The sequence below is a fragment of the Pelecanus crispus genome, chromosome 13, assembly GCF_030463565.1.
Source record: "Pelecanus crispus isolate bPelCri1 chromosome 13, bPelCri1.pri, whole genome shotgun sequence".
NCBI lineage: Eukaryota > Metazoa > Chordata > Aves > Pelecaniformes > Pelecanidae > Pelecanus > Pelecanus crispus.
The window spans coordinates 23129618-23144000 of NC_134655.1; the positions used below are offsets into that span (position 1 = coordinate 23129618).

Consider the following 14383-nt stretch of genomic DNA (forward strand, 5'->3'; position numbering starts at 1 on the left):
TTCCACAAAGCTCTCACAGCCTGGCACGTTGGGGCAGTCAGCAGTATGTGAACAGAAACCTTGGTCTCTGGCAACTTGTTTCCCCTGGACCTGGATTACCCGATTCCTTTTTTTATTGAGGAATCCTACTGAACTGAGAAGGAAAACGATATACACCTTCCTCTCCATCCATTTCCTTTTTTTCTTTTCTTTTCTTTTTCTTTTTTTTTAGGAGAATCTCTGCACTGATGTGGGAGGTACGATACATTGAACACAATGCCAGGACTTTCAACGAGCCAGACAGTCCTATAGTCAAAGCAGCCAAAATTGTAACAGATGTCTTACTTCGCTTCATTGGGTAGGCATGTTTTTTACTTTATAGACCTGATATCTTCAGTTTCTGAGGTATTTGATTATGTATTTTTGGCTTTTGTTATTTTCCTGCAGGGATCAGAGTTGTACCGATATATTAGAAATATATAACAAGGTGAAAGCAGAAGACCTAAGCAGTACCGATGAAGAAGAGGAGGTAGGACCACATAAGCCTGATTGCCAGAACTTCCTGCCTTTTTTAAATTCAGCACCTGGAAGAAGTTTGAGTAAAGATTTTTGTTGAGTTTTTATTTTGTGGGTAGTTGCACTGAGTTTTTGAGATGAGGCTAGTTAAGCCATTTGTGTTGCTCACCTCGGGCAATAAGCTCCTTTAAGTAAGTAAAAATGATTCTTGGAACAGCCTATCTTTAATCTTCTCTCAGTACCCGATGTTGTGTTGTGTGAGGAAGTATTAGTAAGTTAGGGGGATATGAACTGGAGCTATTTTTCAGTCTGCCAAACCAGAAAAACAACAGCTCTCCTATTGTCAGCGAGGCGGCAGAGCTGGTTTTCTTACATAATTCTGTGTCATTTCCCGTCAGCTGTACCGTGGAGTGAAATGACACGTAGAAACCGGGTTAGAGATCGCTTCCTTTAACTTTTTCTCTCTCCTTACACCTTCTCCCCTTAAATGCAGTTTGTAAACGTTTTGAAATGTGCAAAGAAGTGACCCATTACAACTGAAGTCACTTGGTTTTGTTTTACTTTTTCAGTGTTGCTTTCTAATGCATTGGCTAGTGTAAGATTTAGTTAGGAGGTTTCTTCCCTCCTCCCTTCCACCAGACATACTCCATCGTTGCAGTTTTGAAATATTTAAGTTAAACCTGACGCTGCTTGAACACCTATATGCTTACAGTTGGTGCTGTTGTCTTGGATTTGTATTGAAACTTAAAGTCTTAAAGAAACTTAAAGAAACATTACTACGATGTAATAATTTAATTACTTTTATAAAACTCAAGATATAATAATGGCATCTGTTTTCACAGACTATTAAAAGAGTATTTTGAAGAAAATGAGGGATTTCCCTGACTTAAATAGCAGACCCTCCTTTCCCAACTCAACCTTCTTGTGCCAGTCGTGAATCTCGTCTGTTCCATGTCAAGCAGTGATCAAAAGTGTCCAAAATTGCTACTGTATCATGCTCCTTTCTCTCCAGCCTTTCAAAGAGCTGGTTTATAGTACGTTTTGGTTTATAATATGTTTTAAAATAAGAAAGAAATTACTTTCAGATTCTTTGTAGGAACTTTCCTGTACTCTCAAAATTACTTATTTTTCATTACTGGTAGAAGGCTGTGTGCAAAGGAGTTTTTGTTGTAATTTCTAAATCCAGATTCTGAAAAGAATATTACATACACTTGATGTAAGTAAGGCACTATGTGAAACATGAATAAACTTGGTACAGGCGCTGAGGGCATGAACATTTAGACAGGGGAATACAGCTCTGCAGGAGTAGGACTTTGCTGAGTCTTAAGGACTGAAAAGCCATTCATATTTCTCGCATTATATATAAACTTCTATGGAAGCAAACTTGGAAAAGAGATGAAACAGCTTATCCACCTAAATTTTTTTTTTTTTAAATTATTGAAGTTCTAGTTTGAAGGTAGTTTATGTTTTGCTTGAACCACTCATTGCATCTGAGCAGTTTAAAATTGTGTTTGTTGTTCACTGTTTGGTTTTAAACTGTTTTTCCATCGCCAAGGGTGCATACAAGCATGCCTGTGTGTAATCATTACCTTTGCCTTTAGGTGGCAGAAGTAGATGTAGATTCAGACGCTCCAGGAACTTCCTCTGGAAAAAGACGAGTGAGTAAACAGTTCTGCTTGGTCTAGCTTGTGAAGGGAGATAGACCAGCTACTGAAACACTCGTTTAGGTCTGGAATGGTTTAAATTTGTCATTGCCTACAGTCTGTAGGACTGTGTGAATTCAGTTGCATGTGTCTGTAAGTGTTGGCAGACTAAAGAAGTTATTGCGCAGGAAATTCTCTTAAATGCTGAAGAATCTTTTTTTAATTATTATTTGGTTTGAAAGATTCAATTTTCAATCAAAATTGGATGAAAGCTGACAAAACCAGCAAGCCTGGATCTGAAATATTGCATCCCTCTCATGGGTTTCAGTGTTTATATATTACCAGAAAAGGCATATTTCTGCAATTTGCATACTGCATATTGTTGTGCCATCAGCTATGCTTTAATCTTACGGCAATTCTGTTTTTAATTGTGGAAATCTGCTTTGAATCATAACACTGGTAAATTAATAGCAACTTAAAGTGAAAAATCTGAATATTCTGAAAAATGATGAAAGACATCTGTTTCCCTGCAGGTAAGACGACGAATAAAAAGACAGCCCATGAAAGCAAGTCCTGATGCTTGGAAAGAGCAATGCAAGCAGTTGTTAAACCTGATTTATGAAAGAGAGGACTCAGAGCCTTTTAGACAGCCAGTTGATCTCTTCTCCTATCCTGTAAGTATGACTTCCATATTCAAAATTAAAAAAGCCTATTGTTCATCCTTTGGCAAAACATTCATGCTGGGCATGTTTCTAAGCTCTCCCTTTCTGAGCCGGAATGCACCATGTTCTGTGCACTGGTGTTTTCAGAGAATTATCTGCAGTAAGTCTCAAGTAGAAATAATTACTTGAGAGCCACTGTTGTGGATGAACACTTAGGTGTTTTTATTGCTGTAGGATTTGTCAGCCTTTATTATTTTCTTGTGTATTCTTACAGGATTATCGAGATATTGTAGACACTCCTATGGACTTCAGCACTGTGAAAGAAACCTTGGAAGCAGGAAACTACACTAGTCCCTTGGAATTCTACAAAGATATTCGTTTAATATTCTGCAACTCTAAAGCTTACACTCCTAATAAAAAGTCTCGAGTAAGTAATGAATTTCAATCCCTTCTTTACAAAGACCCTGGCCCTACATGAACACAGGTATAAGGTCTGTATCTGGAGAGCAAAGCACTGCATTGTGAAATAAAAATAAGTAGTAGATGTCAATTCTGGGACCTATGGTTATAAATTTGCTTTGTTCTGCTCACACAGATCTCTTCTGAATTTCATTTTCATCTGAACATTCTGAACTGAAAGCTTCCGAGAAATTGTATGGTTGCTGTTGCAACTATTTCATTGAATATTTGTAGCAGAAAACTGATCACCGGTTGCTTTTATTTTTTCAATAATTTATTCCTGGAAACAAGGCTACCAGCTTGACAACTGCGTATATAGAGAGTAGGATCTTTTTTTAATCTACTGTTAACGCAAGTATTATGCAATATTTCCACTGAGAGGATTACGATACTTATTTTTTTTTCTAGTTTACTTAGTATATTTGGCAAGACTTTCACACAGTGTTGCCTGTGTTTCTCAGGTGCTAATCTGGCTTTTTTTCTGCGTGCAGGAATAGGAATCTACTTAGGCAGAAAAAATGGATTGGATTGGAGCCCTAAACAGCATATGGCAAGAGGGAAAGGGAAGATCAGAACGTTAGAATATAGGTGTTTCTATATGAGCTAGGTAAAATGATTACTAAGTGTATGATTGGTCATGTAAACCTGGCTACATTTGGTATGTGTTCCTGTGCAGTACATTGCCTGTCAGCTCTTCGTAAGCTGCTAAATGATCAAATGATTCTAAACTTTGCAAATGCTTTAATGATATCTTGTTTATGCTTAAAAGATCACAAGTTGGCATGAGGACACAGGTGCAGTTTTACCACTGTTGACGCAAAACAGAATTTGGGTGGTTGATGTCTTCATAATACAAAAGTAGACGGAATTTTGACCGTGTTTCCAAACATTAAATTGTAATGACCTTATTATTATAAGAAAAAGCTGTGTATTCAGTAAGATGCTTAAGTTGTGACAAAATCACATCTCTGAAACACGTCATTTAGCATAGATAAGCGTGCTGGTCACAAAGTTGCCTAATATTTCTTGTGTAGAAACAGGAGCACTTATAAACTCTTCAGAAACGCATGCCATTTGGGGCTAGACTGAGATACTATTACTCAAAGCACAATAATACATAGAATTTAATGCTACTGTAAAAGTTTCATGTGGCACCTAACATGGTGTGACACAAGATTTTATTATGCTAGGCGCTGTCAAGCAGGAGAAGGAGCAGAGTGTGCTGCAAAGAGCGTTCGGTGCGCGTGTAAACGGTGCCAGATGGGAGGACGCAGGAGGTTGCGCGACCTTACTCGTCACTCAAGGAGTAATAGTCTTAGCTCATCAGTGGAATAACAAGTACTGTGTTTTGTGTAAGCAGGATGATGAGAGTAAGCTTGAAGTAGGATGATGCTGTGGGAGAGGGGAACTCCAGCCGAGCGTTAGTAAGCACGAGAGAAAGCGCAAAGTTGCCGCCGCTGAAGGTAGATTGAAGTCTTGGTGTTGAATAAGGGCTGAAAGGTGGGCTGCGAGTAAGTTCCGAAGATAAAGATCAGTAACTTTTGCTCGCTTTATTAGAAAGGAAGTCTGTAGAGGATTGCAAGTAGACAGGTGATTTGGGGGTGTTTTATGTGTGCTCGATATCAGCGTAAACTTGGCGAGTTATTTGCTGCTGCGTGCTCCCTGGGAACTTCCCTGTGTGTTAATAACTGAACAGCTTGTGAGTCAACTCCCAAATTACTTTAATGGAGTTGCCCATCAATATCCATTTGCTTAAATACTGTGAAGTGCCTCAGCGAGATGATCCTTGCTGGAGGGCTGGGGCACTCAGCTGGGCCTTCTGCCACTGCAGGTTCGTCTGCTGCCAAATGTGTGCCAACATCCTGAGGTTTTCTAGCCCATTTTGCCATCTTCGCAACAGCATCCTGAATGGACGCGAGAAGGGCAGGGTACCACACACCAGAGCTAAAGAAAGAGGCATTACTAAAATATAAAGGTCTGGGCAAAAATTCAGTTACGTGATTGTAAAGAAAACTCTGTATCAAAGAGATTTTATATTCAGACAGATGGCAAGAAGAGGTCTGAGTGTAAGATGATGATAGCATCTTCTTGATGGTGTTTACACAATTTTCAGAAGTCTGGATGCGGCAGAAGGGTATGGGTGTGAGGAAGGACTCGAGAACTTTGTTTTATTTATGCTGAGTTTGAACTATTACTTTGTCATATTCAAATACATCCAAGGTAAAAACTTGAACAGAAGTAAATACAGTCTGAAATATGGAGAAATAACCATGAGTGAATTTGTGGATGAGGCTACAGAGAGGCAAGGCCTAGAAAGAGGACAGGAAAACAGTTTAAGGATTTTGACATCCGGTTTACAGAAATTAGGAACGAGGACACTTTAGCTGGCTGCTGTGCGCAGCTCTGCAGGGGTGGTGTAAGGACTTGTCACTAGGGAATTAAAGCAAAAAACAAAGGTGAGGGTGCAACGAAGTTCAACTGTTTTTCCCTTGGTACTTCAAGTTATCTTATGGTGTGCTTCCATGCTTTATGGAGATCAAAAAAGGCGGCTATATTTCAGTAATCTAGATATGCATTTTCCTTTAACTCTGTAAATATTTTGTACTGTAAGTAATTAAATCCTTTTATGAAAACACTTTCTATTGTGAGAATACGCGTGTACTGTGGAGGGACATCGTCTGTAAAGAATCTCGTAGTTGAATGTCACCATGAATTTTTCTTTTGTGCTACAAAGTCTGGGCATCTTTGGATTTCTTTTTTTTTTTTCCTGATCTTCTAGTTATTCAACTTCTAATAAGTATGACCATGCTTTCTCACTCCAGATTTACAGCATGACACTTCGACTATCTGCCTTATTTGAAAATCATATGAAAAATATAATCTCTGAGTACAAGTCAGCAATGCAATGTCAAAAGAGGAAAAGGCCACGGTACCGAAAACGGCTAAGAAGCAGTAGCAGTTCACCATCAACTAGCAGAGCATCCAGGTAACGTAATGGTAGTGGGACTTGCTATCGGTGTCATTTGAGATGACGGTGGTAGACAGGCCCGCGGGAATAAGCAGCCGGTAACAGTATTGCTCGTTTCCTGATGCAGTTCCTCTTCTGGGTGATCAAATCATGAGCTCAAATTCCGTGCTCAATTTGTAGTTTGTGCATAATTCTGGCAAGGGAAAGGCTAGGTAATTAGAAGTATTCCCTCTGGAGAAAATGGAAGAGCAAGTTTCTTTTTGCCTTTGTCTAGTAACTGTTGAAAAAACTGTTGTATAATACTTTTCTGACTTCTGTATGATACATTATCTAAGTAAACTGAGTATTTGTTTTAAAAGGTGAGATAAAATCTTGTTCTTGCAAGCTGATATGCCTTTACCAAACAGAATGATAGTCACTATTTTTAGTATTACTACACCTGTGCAAGCACTGGGAAGAGATCATTTGTGTTATGCATTTGCTGCAAAAAACCAAGACACTTTGCAGGGTAAATTGGTTTCGTGTTCAAGTCTTTTGGTACTAACAGTTTTATCTCTTTGGGATATTATGTGTCTTCAGCCCAAAAGGGAAACAGAAGCAAATGAAGATTCAACCTAAACCCAACCAGAATACCTCACTGCCTTTGACTAGGACTAGTTCTTCAGTTTCATCTCATGGTGAGGAGAACTTTTCTAAAATGCATCCTTTCTCTTGCAGCAACTTGTCTGTGCAGAATGATCAAAAACCTGAAGGATATTTAATGTTCAGTTTAAATCCTGTAGTCATGAGACACATGCAAAACCCACCTGTTGAAAGAGCAAGTAGCGAGGTCACGTAAATATGTTGTCTGTAGATTGTGTTAGCTGAACTTGGCCCTCCAGCTGTTGGTAAGTTATTGGTAAGGGTCAGAGAATAGGGAACCTGGGTCTGTCCTTGGTAAGAATTAATCTAGTGACAAGAGCCTGGGCTTCCTGCATACGGGCTTCTCTCATACAGCAACTACAAATACTCTAAGCTTCCTTTGGATTACACCCTGGAGGAATCTGTCTCTGCATGACTGCAGAGGCAGCTTGGCGAGATTAACCTCCTGACTTGGGCTGTTAACTCAGGTGATACAAAACTTCCCCAAAATGCCTTGCGTTACAACCCTGTATATAGAGGATAAAAGTTACTGTCACGTTAGTGGTGTCCTGTCTAAAGTTTCAGATACAGCAGAAGAACCTCTGGGTTCAGCCACTGGTGAAGAGATAGAAGGCCAGCCATCTTCCTCAGGCTCAAATGCACAGAACCGAAGTGGAAATACCATTGATCCCGGGAAAGGCAGACCAATCAGGAGTAAATCTACACCAGTGAAACAAGGTGAGAAGTAATGAGTATTCTGTTCTTTGAGTGACTGGTTTCACTAGAAATGAAAGACATTGCTTCTGTCTGATGCTTATGATATTCTTGCCTGAGTCTAGCATTACACTGTATCCCCAAACCATACTAAAGAATTGAATTTACCTTACTTCTTAGAGTTCTGTGGTCTCTTGTCTGAAGTGTGGCCTGCACGTGATGCCACGTGCACTTTGATGAAGTCCTTTAAAATTTCTCCAGATGGAAAAGCTTGATTGCTCTAAAATTTCTTGAGAATTACAGTTCCTTCAGGAGTTACAAAGAGGCAAACCAAACCAAAAGAATCCCCACCCCAAAACCTCATCCTTTTATTAATCAAGTTGAAACCAAAGATGAAAAACAGTTTTAAAAAAATTAAATATTTTTATCATAACCAAGACTAAGTGGTTGTGATTAGAAGGGAAACACTGTTTGAAAACAGTGGTATTTTGTCTCTGGGCCATGTTAATCAGGCTTCCCACTGAGGTAGGCATTGAATGAGCATTGGCTGAAACCCTGAAGCCTTTGTCAAGTCCATACTACTGTGCTGTAGCAGCGTTGTATGTTGGAGGTGAGCTTTTTGTATCCCATGTTAAGGAAGATATTTAATCTCCATTGTCAGATTCATAACTGAAAACATGTAGTAGTTTGGGTCCCGAGCCAGCAAGATACTTTATATATTTTTAAGTTAACGTATTCAGCAATCCTAGTGAGCTTTCTTGGGTCTTGAAATTGCGCTTGCCGCACGTGTTCCCTGGACTGAGCCTTTTGTGAACATGCATTTGATGGGGAATAAATACTGCTTGCAGAGTGTTATTTTAATGTATATAGGTTTGAAATGGAGTTTTTTCTGCCTTGGCATCCTAGGTAGGAGTCATCTGACTAAATGTTAGATGTTGGTGTCTAACCTAGTCACTCTGGGCTCCTTTTATTGACGGGATCTTCACTGAACTCTTAGTCAAGGGATTTTGCAGTCTTTGCTTCCAGATAAGATGAACTGTGTTTACTTTGTCTGATAAATTTTCCCCTTAGAGCACCTGTTTGTCTCCACAGCGTGTAAAGGTCCTCTGTGGTGAGTAGCTCAGAGCTGGATCATCCCCAGAGCACACCTCAAAGGCAGATGAGGCGGATCCCACTTTTTTTATATCCTATTTGGCTCAGGCGTGATGATGATAACCGACAGGGTTATTTTGTGTTTGCTTAGATCACTCTCCCGACGGACCGCTTACAAATGGTGATGGCAGAGAACCTCGGACAGGCGTCAAGAGGAAGTTAATGAGTGCATCAGAAGAAGACGAGCACCTAGAGGAGGCGGAGGAAGAGGAAAAGAAGAAGAGAGAATTGAAGGAAAAATCTGGTTTATCTTCATCAGAAAGCGGGGAATCAGGATCCAGTTCAAGTTCTGAAAGCAGAAGTGGCTCTGATTCAGACTCTGAATCAACATCTCGAACAGATCAGGATTACATTGACGGAGACCATGACTACAGCAAAGTTGTGCAATCCAAAAAACCCAAAAGAAAAATCAAAAGAAAAATCACCGGTGGGAAACGGAATTGGCAGGGCAGAGGGACAGGGAGGAGAGGTAGATGGGGGAGGTGGGGGAGATGGAGCAGAGGGGGAAGAGGTGGTAGAGGTGGAAGAGGCTGTGGCAGAGGAAGAGGTGGCGGCAGGGGAGGAAGAAGAGGCCGAGGAGGCAGAGGAGCCTCGCGAGGAGCCACCAGAGCGAAACGTGCCCGAATTACAGATGATGAATTTGAAAATCTGTTTGGAGGACAATTTGGTGAAAACGTGTTTGGAGGGCGATTCAGTAGACCGCCTCGAATCAAAACAAGGAACGAGGGGAGGAGAACTGTCTTGTACAACGACGATTCTGATAATGACAATTTTGTGCACACCGAGGATCCTTTGAACCTTGGTACTTCCAGGTCAGGCAGGGTGCGGAAAATGACAGAAAAAGCCAGGGTCAGCCATCTCATGGGATGGAATTATTGACAGATGAAAAACTTTGGAACAATTTTAAAAGAACTTCAATGGCCTTCTACTGCAGGGATTTTACCAGAAAATCTACCAAGCAAGTTGTGCGGGGACTCCACTCACGTTTCACAGTGGTGCTTTTCCATTATGTCAGTTTGCGTTTGTTTTAAAACTTCAGATCGCCACACTTCATTGGTCAAAACGAGCCTTATTCATTAGGCCTTAAATTACAGAAATTCTTCCCCACACACTATGAGTTCATCACATTAAAAGAGGCTTCCAGCTTCTCAATAAGAACATGACATTTTGAGTCGCGGTTGTGACTTCTCTCCCTTGTTTTGTTTTTGTATTATAGAAATAGCACCTTCTTACAGAGTTTTTATGTGGTTTCTGCCATAAATCCTTATACACAGTAATAATTATAACTTTTGCACAATACACCAATCCTAAAGGCAGCTATAAAATGTTTACAGTTTCTATATTGTAAGAAGGATCTGGATTATTTTAATCTTCCCAGGCCAAACGTTCATGAATTGTGCTGAACTGAAGTATGTCTATACTACAGTTACGGGGGGTCCTGATGTGCTTTCTATCGGTTCTTTATTCATGTAAAAAGTGACAAAGGGTTGGTGCCTTGTAAATATGTAGCAAACCTTTGATGTGGTGTGTCCTATGTGTGCATTAACTTTATTAAAAAGAGAATACTTGAGAAGTATGAATATCTAGACAAAAGGTGCCAAATGCAAAAGTTACTTGCATCTATTTTCTTTTTGTCCTCTCATATTTTTATAGTATTAATAGAGATTGTGCAGCTAAGGGGTAACTTCAACATTTGAAAGGTTCCTCCTCTTCAAAGCATAACGTGATTTTTAATAGTAGCTCAGCTACCTCTATTTACAACTACTGGAAATTTAAAAGAAAATAGATGCTATTATTCAGTACCTGTTGAAGAAGAGGCGAGAAGGAGCGTAGAGGGATGGAATTGCTCGCGAAGTTGTAGAGTAACTATATCTTCATTATATTGACACAATGAAAACAAAGCTAAGTAATTCTCAGAGTTTTCAGAAACGCAGTGTTTTCAGCGGATGGTGGTTGGTTTGTGCAGATAGGCCGACTGTCTCCCACGCATTTCTGCTGCCACTTGCTCGGTGCAGATCCGTGTTTGGTTTCATTTGCCCCGTGAAGGTGAGGAGGGAGCTGAACGGAGCTGCGGTACCTGCGGTGGCTGGCAGTACGGGTAAGCTCCTGTTCACATCCTCCAGACAGACTCTTGTATCTCAAGCTTCCAGAAGAGAATTCGTGTTGCACTGTACTCCTGTTATCCTGAAAAATGCTAACTTGAAAACAGAAATCGTTTTGGTAGTCGTAGTACAGTATGTGACGACATTTGTAGTCTTGCTCCTCGGTGAACAGAAACGGGTGTTTGGCATGGGCTGAGCTGGAGATGAGCAGCCTCTTCGCAGGGTCTAGCTGGAATTTGTATGGGACTTCAGTTTTTCTCCCGTTGTCTAAATGAATCTGACGGTTCTAGCTTGGTTAAGAGAGTAAGTTAGATTACACAGAGAGAACAAATGAAAAAAAGAGACTAGAAAGTTTTGGTGGAGTTTTTCAAGTTTGTTTTGGTTGGGTTTTGTTGGTTTTTTTTTTTTTTTAAACTTTCATCCAGTATCCTTAAGTTCTTCTGTGCACGGCTTGGTCAATAATTCTGGAAAACCTCAGGCAGCAAAGAGTGACCCATGTATATTCTCAGATGCAGAAGGAATTTAATTTTTTGACTTTCTATATTAAGCACTAGCTCTTTTATCTCGCTTTCCAAAAATTCTAGTTAGATGCAAAATGACTTGAAAAAATGCAGAGGTTTAGTTTTGTGATGGAGGAGAGTATATCCTAAATTGCTCAGAGCATTAATACGAGTTTATGGTACAGTACCAAAACCACACTTTTTAATTTTTTAAGGAATGTTTTGAATCGGCCGTAATGCATTTCTGGACTTGATTCAGTTGTGTTTTGATGGGGGGCGGGGGGAAGTGCAGAGGCTCTCCTAGTTCTGTATCGGGCTTTAAAATATAAACACCTGTCCTATCATCTCTCTCATATATATGTATATATATATACACACATATATATTTATAAGAAATGTATTATTTCTTTGACTGATTGGTCCTTCTACATATGGTAACCAGGAATAATAGCATGTATGCATCGGTCCATAGTCAGAATCATCCCCCTTTTAGATCAGTCCTGTTGAGCTAATGTAAACACTATTTCTGTCCTAAAGCCTGAAAATCTTGAAATGCAAAAGAAATGCTTTTCATATATTTCTGACTGTCCGAAGATCCACTTACTTATTTATTTTGTGTAGGGGTTGGGGAGAGGTAAAACATGTGGATTCCAGAGAAATCATTTTATAAGTTTGTGTATTTTAGCAGCAATTAGAATAATACTAAATATGTTCTTAAATGTATCTTTTCTATGTAATGAAGTACTGTGAAGATAACAGTGAAGCATCATTTTGCTGTGGCGTAAGTATTAATCAAACGCATTACATGATTAGGAGCTAGACAGCAGGGTGTGCTAGAACAACAGAGCTATTGCTTATTGTAAAAAAGAAAAAAAAAAGCAGCTTTTTTTTGTGCATGAGAACCTTTTATAAGCATGGAAGAAATAACTTGGTTTTAGAGACGTTATTTTTACTTGGTTTTGTATCTGGATTCTTTCTCCGAGTTAGGCAATTGCTTTCTCATAGCCTCGTTCTGTGGAATAATTATCATTTCGTAGTAACTTGGACACTTTCTCTCAAACCCCAAACCCTATCAGGAGCCACTTGTAGTTGCAGAAAACTCCGTATTGACCCAACAGGTGCAGCAGAAGCAGTAAAATGATTTAAACCTTGTACCGGCTCGCTCCCCCATCCAAACCCTGGGAGCTCAGCCAGCGTCTGGTGAAGTCGCCGAGCTCCTAGCAGGCTGCGCTGCCCGCTGCGTTGCGGAGTCGGGAGCGTAGGCTCTCTCCTTGCACTTTTAACAAAAAACTCCAAAACTCTGCCTAAGAAAAGGGTTTGAAGGTCTGATTACGCATCAGATTCCTGAAGGCTAACGAGGCGTGCCGGCAGGCCAGGGGTTCCTCTGCTGCTGTAGGATTAATTCTCGAGCATTGGTGCGCCAGAGTTTTCTCGAGCCGGGCAGTCGTGCGCGATCCCGCTCCCGAGTTGCCGGGGGACTTGAGGGCGTTCGGAGACGCCTTGGAGCGCGGGGCAGGCGCCCCGAGGGGCTGCAGTGGCAGCAGGCGCGAGCCCTACGCGCTCCGTCCTCTGCGCAGCTGGGGCTGGAGGGCTTGGCGCAGCTTTGTCCCGATTTCTCCTGGCTACAAAGCTGCTGCCTCCGTAGCGCTCCCATCTCTTCCCGGACCGGGGCGCGAATGACGAAGCTTTTGCAGTAGCGACGCGCTGTTGTCTCAGTTCAGCCCAGACTTTGCCTGCTTTTTCTTTTCTCTACCACCTTTTGTTGTTCTCTTTGCCGTGCTCCACCTCTCTTCTTTAGCTTCCCTTCATTGCCCCTGTAGGTTATTTATGATGCTCTTATGGAAACTTGGTCTTGACAGATTTTATTTCGGCTAGTCTGTAGGATTTAATTCTTTCTATCCCTCCTTTTTTTTTCCCCAAGACTTTCCATGTTTTTTATATCTGCCTTACTTTGCTAGCAACACTCCCAAATTGCTGGAGGTGGATTTAATGAAGACGGAAAGTTTGAGGGCTGGCTTCTCGGCTGCTCCGCACCTCTGCGGCCACCCACGCCCCGAGTGGAAACGCTGCCAGCGCCGACGGGGCAGGACGTGCCTTCCCTTGCTCCGATGTCGGTGGTTGCGGGGAGGCACGGCAGCAGGATCGCCCCCGCTGCGCTGCCTTGCACGCAGCTACGTAAAACAACGCTTAGTTCCGCCTGGTGTCCCTTCACACGTGTGCTCCGTGTCTACTGAATTACTCTTTTTTTTTTTTTTTTCTTTTTTTTTTTTTTCCCCCCTTGCTATGTGAATCGCGGTTAATGTAGAAGTTGTGTGCTTCCAACCTCACGAGATATTTCTGTTTTAAATAACCCGTGAAACTTTTACGCCGGTGCTTGAACTTAGATGGGTCTGGGCAGTTTTATCGCTCCTCTCTGTCTTCCCATCGCTCCTTTCTCCATAAACTAAGCAGAGGCCACCCCCTTATCCCAATCCCCCCACCCTGCAGATCAACGGGCTAAATAGAATCCTGAAGAAAAAATTTGCGGAGGATTTTTGGCTGCTTTAAAACCTTGCATCCTGTTGCGCATTTTCATTTTCCCTGAACGTTTTCTTGAATGTACACCTCGGCTACTTCTCCTGCGCGAAAGCGGGAAGACTGTGTAGTTCCTAAAGCACTGAAAAGAACTGACACCGGGTGCGTAGTAAAGAGAGTTTTCAAGTAATTTAAAAAATTATGGAAAGGCCAACTAGAGTGTGTCGCTTTTGACGATGTTTGGAGACTCTCTTGACCGCCAAAAGCAAGATGAACCTTGTCAAGCATTTGAAAAGGCCGCTCCTGGGTGCCTCTAGAATGTTTTTGACAACCGTTCAAAATCACGCAGTATTAACACGAGAAAATAAGTTTAAATCACTAATTTTTGCTAAGAACTTGAAAAATATTTCATCTTTTAATCTGAGCGGCGAATGACAGGGAAAACTGAATAGCTGTAGGTTTAAGGATGTCTTGTCAGCCCTGACTTGGAGTGTCCTGCTATCGTTGGTCTGTGTCACGAATTCAATGTTTTAAAAATGTATTTGTGCGTTTA

The 14383-nt window shown here is 41.1% G+C and overlaps 1 protein-coding gene across 1 annotated transcript in view; it reads left to right on the forward strand.

Moving 5' to 3' along the window:
* BRWD3 (bromodomain and WD repeat domain containing 3) overlaps positions 1 to 11221 on the forward strand; it is a 60249-nt gene extending 49028 nt beyond the window's left edge. The window contains exons 32-40 of the mRNA XM_075720896.1: positions 212 to 337; positions 427 to 508; positions 2097 to 2153; positions 2672 to 2812; positions 3075 to 3227; positions 6082 to 6245; positions 6807 to 6904; positions 7428 to 7586; positions 8806 to 11221. Coding sequence (XP_075577011.1) covers positions 212 to 337; positions 427 to 508; positions 2097 to 2153; positions 2672 to 2812; positions 3075 to 3227; positions 6082 to 6245; positions 6807 to 6904; positions 7428 to 7586; positions 8806 to 9593 — 1768 coding nt within the window. The 3' untranslated portion in view covers positions 9594 to 11221. The remainder of the gene's footprint in view (positions 1 to 211; positions 338 to 426; positions 509 to 2096; positions 2154 to 2671; positions 2813 to 3074; positions 3228 to 6081; positions 6246 to 6806; positions 6905 to 7427; positions 7587 to 8805) is intronic.
* The last annotated feature ends 3162 nt before the right edge of the window (positions 11222 to 14383 follow it).